The following is a 10247-nucleotide window of genomic DNA, read 5'->3' as shown; positions in this document are numbered from 1 at the left end:
CCGCACGCGGGCCGTACCGTGCCGATCAAAATAAGGGCCCATATTTTTAGGATCCATCTCTCCACGTGAGATCTGGTTACAAAGCCAAGTAACATACTTTTAATTGTGTGTTTTTTACGCAATGTTACATATTTATGTGATATACAATTTCTTAAGTGTCCTATGAGAGCATAGTTTTTATATTAAATATATATATTTTTATCAATCTGATTCACTCATGTTTTAGTTTTGAGCTCTGCTTCTTTCTTTGTGTTTTTATTTGTCATTCAGGTTGTATACTTAACCTGTATCAGCCACTGCCAGCGCAGTGGTGGATAGGCCAACAAGCCAATGCAGTGTGTATCCAAGTTTACCTACAACTTACAATACTATCTATTAAACATCATCCTTAGTTTTAGAAAATGAAATTTTAGTACATTCAAAATGTTAATTAGTGCAAAGCATATTTGCTCTTTGCTCATGGAACATATGGCCTTATTCTAGTTCACTCTTTCTGACAAAATCCTTCTTAAGCCGCGTATACATGGCTGCGATAGGGACTGAAATCGCTGGGAATAATGGTCACTGGCGACCATATTGCCAGTGATGGGAATGTGCCCCAGCGATAAATCGCCGGGTGCATGCTCCCGTGTTCAGCCCCGTTCTAATCGCTGGTCGCAGGATCTTGCTCCTGCGACCAGCTGATTAACTCTGCGGCACCGCCGGCAGAGGTTCCCTTTCATCAGCGACCATCTCTGGTCGCTGATGAAAAGGAGACACTGAGCAATATATCTCCCCCGTGTGTATGCACCTTTAGATGGACAAAATCATGTGCACTGCAGGTGGGGCAGATGTTACTTGTGCAGAGAGAATTAGATTTGGGTGGGGTTTTACTTCAAAGTGAGATCTATATTGCAGTGTAAAAATAAAGCAGCCAGTATTTACCCTGCACAGAAACAAAATAACTCACCCAAATCTAATTCTCTCTGCACGTTACATCTGCCCCACCTGCAGTGCACATGGTTTTGTCCATCTAAGAAGGATTTTGTCAGAAAGAGTGAACTAGAATAAGGCCCATAGTGCTACAGACACATCGTAAAAAATGTAAATTCGCTAATGGGAGGAGGGAGAACGTAAGATAAAAAATGTATTTATATACAAAGCACCTATGTACAGAAATTATATGATTCAGGCAGTGTATGGTCGCTGCCTAGCGAGCACATAAACGCTGTTTGCCGGGGGAATCCTCACGCTAGCATGGGAGCGTATGTGTACTTTCACACATCTGCTCACATGTGGGCGCATGGAGGAGAAATCATTGGGGCCTGGGCTAATTCCAGCCTGAGCGATCAGGTCTGAATTGCCCCCTGTAAATCAACAGCACTCTCTCCCAGCAGTAGTAATAGATGTTCATATGAACACTAAATGTAAACCAATTATATAACCTGCATAGGACTTACAGAATATTATTTAATGGACATAACCAATAGATGGAAATAGACACCGATACGGGTAAACGAGCCATTCGGTTATTTTAACGAGTTCATTTACATTTTCTTTACACAACATTCAGTAAAGTCTGAAACAGTTGAACTTGGGTCAGGTAATGTACAGACGGAGCTGATCCTGGCAATAGAATCGCAAATTGCCGCTGTGCGCCGTCCGACAGAAGGGGGCACGCTCGCATGAGATGCTTGTGCGCCTCGTTCTGTCGGAAATCGCCTCCGCCGGTTTCCCACTGCTCCCCCATAGCACCAACTCGCCCTGCCCGTCTCCCTGTAGCGGAGAAAGGCAGAGAATCCGCTCCCCGCCGCCATGCTGACTGGGATGCGCAAGCGTGTGAAATACTCGTGTGTCCCAGTCAGGTGGAGCTCCTGTCCACCAGCCTGTGCCAGCTCAGGAGATCTGGCGATAGTTCAGGCTGGCTGACAGGCGCTCCATCTGTATATATATCTAGTGTCATTGTGCATTGGCAGGGAGTGAAACCACATCTCTCTCTCTGTCACACATGCACAAACACAGAGGCAATCACAAGGTAGCAGACTAGCTTTCCAAGCATTTGTTTCGAGGGGGCTTACTAGTTTGGTTATATTTTTTGCTGAGTAAAGGGAGTTAATTTGTAGCAAACAAAAAAAAAACACAATAATTTATATAACCCAGGAGAGTGTAGTGTGTGTGGTATAACTCACAGACAATGTCTAGTTAACCGCAAAAGGTTGACATGCACTATATTGACATTGACAAAAGGTCAACACATGGAAAAGGTTTTTCACTTTACTTGGTGGACCCCCACTTAGCATGTAGACCCTCAAATCAGTGTACTGGTTCACTTGCCGTGCCTCGAGCCAGGTACCTCGCTCCGCTGCAGCTGCACCTTTTACCGTTCCCGATCATGGATGGTAAAGAAAAATAGAAATTGGTAAAACTTATCAACATTTTTATGTATCTCTACCTTTATTGCAATTGCAACCTTGTGCATGTCAATGTATTGACTGTTGACTCAGACATTGTCTGTCAGCCATTCCAATACTGAGCATAGGGCCTGATTTAGATTAGCAAACAATGGAAAAGAGCAAGCAACTCCGTAAAATCATGCTGCACTGCGGGTGGGGCAGATGTAACGTAGGAGGATGCTTTCCCCCAGCTTGTGTCAACATTCATTTGAAACATGCAGAAAGTGTTTTTATTTAGTTTTTTTTTAAATATTCAAAAAAAAAGCAAGAGTAGGCAGATGATGTCCACCTACTTCTGTGACATCACAAGTTGGAGAAAACTTGGCTGGTCTGAGTAACAAGTTCTCAGTGTCACAACAAGTTTGGTGCCTTACCTGGTTTATAATTTCTCCCATCAGTGTAGCTCTGCTCCATGCTGCAAGGAAGTTCTGTGTGTCCTGAACATTGCTGATTGATTACAGCACCTGAGTGAGACATGCTCAGCTCTCACTGATTGAGGCATCTGGGAGACTCCAGTAATTAGCTCCCTATATAAAACAGTCTCTGGCAGTCAATCCCTGCCAGAGTATAGTTTCACTAACCTGCTCCAGAATCCCTTGTGGTTTGTTTTCTCCAGACTTCCAGTGATTGACCTCGGCTTTCCCTTGACAACTCTCCTGCCTAATCCTTCTGTACTGACCTCGACCCTGCTTTTGCCTCATTCCTTGGGTACCTGCTTTGCTTGCCTAATCTCGACCCGGCTAGACGACCACAAACTTGCTAACTTTCTATACGCCATTGCTATATATGCCAGCTATACCAGGGGGAACCTGACCGAGGGTCTGCGACCGGAGTGCCGGGTGCCACTACAGCCCAAATTCCGCTGGGAGGGGTCACTGGCAGAAAAACCCCAGTATGGTTTGATTCCGCTCCCTTGCATCAGGTCACATCAATCCCCAAACAGGTAGGCCTTAGCCCCAGTAATTTGTGACACTCCGGATGAGTGTTCTAATGAAAAAAGTTGGTTAGGTGTGTGGAAACTGAAAAATAAAAACCCAATATTTAAATTTGTAGTGACATATAAATGCAATTTGTTGTAGAACAACGTTAATAATTTGTGTTTGAAAGCTTCACAGACGATGCACTTACCATCAATGTAGATCTACGCAGGTATTTCATTCCTTGAGGACGACAATTTAAGTGCGAATACTTTTTTACACATTACTTTCTAAATTGACGTCGCATTCAGATAAATTCAGCTAGCATATCAGGGGACAGATATTAAGTGAATTTTTTATTTCCCCCAACAGAACATTATTCAGCTCTAAAATAACAGGTGCTCCTAGTTCCACGACACTATAACTTTTGGTTAAGAGTCATACATTCTTCAATAATTTATGAAGACTTACTGTAAGTGTCTCCTTAACACATGCAAATGTTGCACTCGCTGCGCTCTGTTTTAACTGGAACCTAATTTTTAACTGGAGTTCCAGAGCCACAAGTTTCTCTTAAGGTCACCAGGAGACTAGGGCATCCATCTGCTGTGGCAGCAGTCCTAGTTAGTGATCTCTGTGTTCCGTACTTATCTAAACTGTTTTTCGAATCGTTTAATGCTGCCAAAGAGTCTGCTCCATCTCACTGCAACCTATTTCACAATCCAATTACCTTCTGTCTAAAGTAATACTTTATCTGACCCAACCAAGCTGAAGAGAACTTGCTTCTCTACAACACACATTCCCAGCACTGAGCAGTGAAATTAGATTCTGGGTCCCATCTTTCTGATGCATCTACTGCTCACCTTGCTCTTAAGAAAATATAATGTTTTGCACCCTGTAATGTTTAATAGAAAGGAATTTTAGAATGTATTTACCTCCTGCAAACAACTGTATGAAAGGTCAGTAACACATTAATCAGATCCCATACAACATGGAACAAAGCATCTATAGTGTTTTTATTTCCATAAATTGGCAAATAACGAAATAGAGTAACCAGCACCAAAATATTACTATTTAACACATTAGTGATACTCAAAATTTGCAAAGATAACCTAACATTCTAGGCAAAATAATCCAGATGGATTGCTTGGTACTTAGAACATCTCTTGAGTCACAACCCAAGCTGATAGTGGTCCATGACAAAATGCATAGCAGTGAATGCAAGAAAATGTTGTATATTATCGCCACTAGTATGACATCACAGAGACGCCATTTCTGAGTACAATGACTGATCCTTACAGCTAGTTGGCATTTCATACATTGTTTAAAAAAATTAAATCACTTACAGTATTCTACTGTTATTTGACAGATCAGGATTTAAAGCTATTCATGAACACAAAAACATTTTTTTAGAGCGTTTTAAATATCTAAACCAGAGGTGGATTTTCCACAAGGCGACCTAGGCCTAGGGTCCAGCAGGTCCCAAGGGGCCCCATAAAGATATGCTGGCTGTCCATAATGTTCCCAGAGCAGCATTGCGAACCACTTGCGGTGCTGCAAACCATTTGTGGCGCTTTATAAATAAAATATAATAATATTAATATTGATTGCGTGATATTATGACATAGCATGGACCGGTCTACACTCCCAAATTCCCTTTGATGTTCTTTGATAGGATTTTTTTTCCCACTGTATACGAATGGTCAGTAATTTAAAGTGAGACAAGGTATTAAGCCTACTTCCAAAACACCTAGAGCAAGCATGTCCAAACTATGGCCATCCAGCTGTTTTGAAACTACAAGTCCCATCATGCCTTGGCAGTTTTGCTATTAGGGAATGCTAAAAATATGGCAAGGCATGACGGGATATGTAGTTTCACAACAGCTGGAGGGCCACAGTTTGGACAAGCCTGACCTAGAGCCTGATGTTTACAAAGCTGAGCATTAATCAATAGACTGTGCACACACCTCGGTACTCTATCGATGCGGTCTGCAATCAGCTGCAAAAATATAGTGCTATGGATTGTTTGAGGGTCCAAGACTGGTATCCTGCGGCCTGCCTAGGGCCCCATGCCGTATAAATCCGCCTCTGTTCTAGACTACACTTCTGGAGTTGTTACTAGGTAAAACTGCTGTGAGTCTGTTAGTCACTGTATTTTAATTTTGGTTAGGTACTTTGTTAGTCGCAACAAAACCTAGTAGAGCCATATGAAGCATAATAATAAATAATAAAATCTATGTATCCATATTTTTTTTGTGGTTTCAAGTTACAAGTGAAAAACATGGCACATTTTTGTTTAAAAGGACTGTACAATTTCAGCAATAAGGTTTTCATATGGCTATCTTCTTTACAAACATAAAATACCAGTAATAAAAAATCTACTCCTATATAAACCACATTCTATAATACAGTTTATCACTTTACACTATATTATATATTAACCCCTTCAGTGGTGTTTTTTTTTTTTTTAGGGAACGCTCACCACTGGGCGAGATTTTTGGGGGGAGAGCACTCCCTTAAAAAATCAACCACCTTCTCTCCTGGGGCTGGGCAGCTCCGCTAAGCACCCTGCTGTATGCGGCGTGATGTTACAAGGTCACGTTGCACACAGTTGGGGGAAGGAGCTGGGCAGCGGCTGAATCGGAGGTCAGCCCTAATCTTAGTGGCCCTGCCCGGCACTAGATAGCGTAGACCCTGGTACTCCCGAGAATGTTCCGGGTTTGCCAATCTGGGCACTGGAGCACAGCCCAGAAAATTCTTGGGAATATCACTGAAGGGGTTAATAGTGGGATATTACAATGTAAGTCTATAGGTAGAGTAGTTAATGCAGCTGAGTGGGTAATTGGTCAATCAGTTCCTTGTTTGGCAGAGATCTATCAAAGAAAGCAAAAAAAAAAAAGTATGCTAATAAATAAAATGATCATAGACCAGTGATGGCTAACCTTGACACTCCAGATGTTGTTGAACTACAAATCCCAGCATACCCTGACAATTTTGCTATTTGGCCATGCAGGGCATGCTGGGATGTGTAGTTCAACAACAGCTAGCGTGTCAAGGATAGCCATCACTGTTACAGACAATAGCCATCCACGTCAATCTTTTTCAGCTTTTACCGTCAAACAAGCAACAAAGGAATAGTTGCTTTCTGTCTAGTGACTTGTTATTATCAAGTGTTACTACTGTATTCGTGTATGATTGTCATTTCAGTTCATAGCATTTGAGGTTTTCCTGTGACAATAAATAATTGCATTAAACTGATTACAATGTATGCATATTGCTATTATCAGTAGATCTGTGATGGTCATTGATGCATTACGTTAATACTTACATGGATCGCAGAATAAGAACCGCAGTTTAAAGACCGACAAGTAGACATATGTAAAACACGTATATTTTTAACAGTTAAAAAAGTGCATTAAATACTCATTTACGAAGGACCTAATTTTCTATCATTAAAAAGTCTGTTCCAGATAAAGGCATTGTTAATTATGCATTAAAAGGTTTGCCTCATATTAATAATATATTATATTAAATGAACGAGGGAGGAGAATGCTGATCCTATAGCTAATCCCAAACCAAGGAAAAAAGACATAACTATTGCAGTACCCTCGGCCGCATCTTTGGGAACAACTTTAGGACCGTACACCATGGAGAGAGTCCCCAAGTAACCATTGCTCAGTCCCAGTAAAGTGATAAATATAATTGGATAGACATCACTCTGGAAAAAGACTTGGTATATGTGTTTCCGGGGCTGGTAATTACAGAACATAAACAGCGGGATAAAAAATGTTCGGAGTAAAACCAGTGTTGGTAGGACCTTGCTTTCGGGCCCTGGGGTTTGGATCCATGTTGTGATTTGGCGTCCGGTCCAGTCTGCAAAGTTATATGCCAGGAAACACGTCAAGGGAGTGAAATATTTATTAGTCCAGACGCTCCCTGTATGTTTTTCAACAGACTCAATGCTGGCAGAGATGCTTGGGAAGATGATGATGCTGATGAAGAAAGTGTAAAATAAGCAGGCAGCCAGGACCTTCACTCTCTTTAAGATAGGTATGATTGGGGGAGAGTTGGTCTTTGATGAGTCAGTGATGCTTGTCTCTGCTGGACCATCAGACAGAGAACCGTTTGGTCTCTCATCAGATACATTCAAGTAATAACTAAAAAGAAATGCGAGATAGTTAAAATATATCAATTAATTTAATAACAAGTTTACTGTAATTGTATTTGATATCACCTAATCAATCGTCATATCAGAGAGTACTTAATGCTCAGTTACCAACAAATCTACATAAGTATAACTGTACAATGTGTGTGTGTGTGTGTGTGGGGGGGTTCATCTTCAAACTTTGCAGATTACTAGTGTTTACTCTAGGGTTTTGGTCGGGCAGGGCGCCGGGGGGGGGGGGGGCGGTCCGGGCCCGCCGACGTCACACTTGTGGGCGGTCCCGGGCTGCCGACGTCACTAAAGTGTGCGGGCCGAGCCACCAAGGTCAGTAAAGGGGGCGTGCCCGGCCGCCGCCACTACTACAGGGGGGCGGGCCCGGCCCCGCCGAAGATGCAGTCACTACAGGCAGCGGCGTAGCTACGTTTTGGGCGCCCCCCCGCCGCCCATTCAAACCCCCCCAATCCCCCGCAGCCTTACCTTTCGCGCTGGTCCCGGCGGCTCCGTTCTTCTGCTGAGGACCACCACAAAATGGCCGCCCCCATACAGGAGACAGTTTCAGAGAACTGTGTGCTATATGGGGGCGGCCATTTTGTGGTGGTCCTCAGCAGAAGAACGGAGCCGCCGGGACCAGCGAAATAGGTAAGCCTGCGGGGGATTGGGGGAGGTGTAACTATAGCACCGCAGCCCCCGGCGCCCCCATATGCACAGCGCCCCCCCCCCCCGCGCGGTGGCGGGGGCTGCGGTGCTATAGTTACGCCAGTGACTACAGGGGCGAAGGTGCCGTGATGTCGGGGAAGCGCCGGGCTTCACCATCTAAGGCGGCGCTGGGCTTCCCCGTGCAAGCAGTCGGGCAGGCACCAGGCTGTTTTAGCGGGGCGATGCTAGAGGGGCAGGGCGCATTTTGCCCTTTAAAAATCAGGCAGGGCGCAGCTAAAACAGCCTAGCGGGAAAACTACATTACCTTATCATCTTAAGGGATAGTCTAAGTTCGAAGATGGGTTTAATTGGACGAGCCCTTAAGGGTGTTGTCATAAGGGTCCATGCTATTTCTATTTTTTTCATGCATTGTGATATGTCACTGGAAAACTTATGACTTTCTGAATACAACATAATAAATAGGTTCACTTACATGGACCCTTAAAGGCCTATAAGGGTCCATTAAATGAAAAAAAATTTCACTTTACAAAACTTTTGACATTGCTTCTATCTGGACCTGGGATCTCTGTGAAGGATCGGACATTCAGCAGGAAGGACTCTGACCAGATCTAGACTGGATTGCCCTACCGCTGAGACTGCCTTGTCCCGGGTTGTGGATATCTATGTGTTTTTATACCCCCCCCACAATTGTAAAGGCCCCCATACACTATGCGATTTTGGGGCGATTTCATCCGATTTCGGCACTTTGTGCCGATAACCGGGTGAAATCGGCCCAAAATCGCAGGACTGTGACATCTGATCCGATCCGATGCGCGGTTCCGTGCGCATCGGATCGGATCAGAGAGGTTGGACGGTCAGTACATACGATCACGTCCGACCTCCCTGTTAGCTGGTGGCGCCGGTGAGTGCTGACCTGGGGGCGGTGTGGTCAGCAGCAGGGTTCATCAGGGGGACGCCGAAGCGGGTCCTGACGCTGTAACTAGCCGGCGGCGCCTGTGTGTGATGATCTGGCCGGGCGCTGTGATCATTCACATATATCATTCAGCAGCGCTGCGGGACGGACGGGGCCGGGCAGTGGCGGGTATTATATTTTTAAAACACCTGTCAAATGACTAGCCGTTCTCTGATTGGCTGAGAGCTCTCAGCCAATAACTAACCGTTGGCTGAGAGCTCTCAGCCAATCAGAGAACGGCTAGTCATTTGACAGGTGTTTTAAAAATATAATACCCGCCACTGCCCGGTCCCGTCCGTCCCGCAGCGCTGCTGAATGATATATGTGAATGATCACAGCGCCCGGCCAGATCATCACACACAGGCGCCGCCGGCTAGTTACAGCGTCAGGACCCGCTGCCCGCTCCGGCGTCCCCCTGATGAGCCCTGCTGCTGACCACACCGCCCCCAGGTCAGCACTCAGTACCCCCGCTGCCCGCCCCACTGCTGCCCCTGATCACCACCGGCCCCCATGCCCCTCACCGCCCGCCCCCTGCCCCTCACCGCCCGCTGCAGCTCCCCGTACATGTGATAAATTGCAAGCGATTTATCACATGTAAAATTTGGCTCATCAAGTGCCAAATTGTATGTGATCCTCCCGGGGAGCTGCCGGGCGGCTCACAGGAGTATTGGGTCCGACTTGTCCTAAGGACAAGTCGGCCTAATGTATGGGGGCCATAAGTGTACATCCTGATAAAAATAGATAAAGTGTTTATCAGTCTGCACTATCTGTTTTTTCCTTTCTATTCTATGGTACCGTTTGTGGAGGAGGAGTACTTCATTTGGATTCAATTACACAGTGCCTATGAAAAGGATCTTATGGTGAAATAACTCTAAAGGCCCCCATACATTAGTCCGACTTGTCCTAAGGACAAGTCGGACCTGATTTCCCCCTGCAGCTCCCCGGGAGGGGGACACACGATTTGGCACTTGATGTGCCAAGTTTTGCAAATGATACATCGCATGCCTTTGACAGTGTAATATTCCCCCATGCAGTTTGCGGCCAGTAATGACAAGTGCAAGGGGGCCCCCCTGTCTAAAGTGCCCCGGGCCCCCTGAAGGCTTAATCTGGCACTGATTCTGCCAACT

General features: G+C 45.0%; 1 protein-coding gene across 1 annotated transcript in view; it reads right to left on the bottom strand.

The window, feature by feature from the left end:
* Positions 1-4343: 4343 nt before the first annotated feature.
* Positions 4344-10247, bottom strand: part of SLC29A3 (solute carrier family 29 member 3) — a 62422-nt gene continuing 56518 nt past the window's right edge. Inside the window, exon 6 of the mRNA XM_083146302.1 lies at positions 4344-7503. Coding sequence (XP_083002428.1) covers positions 6870-7503 — 634 coding nt within the window. The 3' untranslated portion in view covers positions 4344-6869. The remainder of the gene's footprint in view (positions 7504-10247) is intronic.

The sequence above is a fragment of the Crinia signifera genome, chromosome 6, assembly GCF_055691185.1.
Source record: "Crinia signifera chromosome 6, ASM5569118v1, whole genome shotgun sequence".
NCBI lineage: Eukaryota > Metazoa > Chordata > Amphibia > Anura > Myobatrachidae > Crinia > Crinia signifera.
This window is presented reverse-complemented; position numbering and strand designations above follow the sequence as displayed.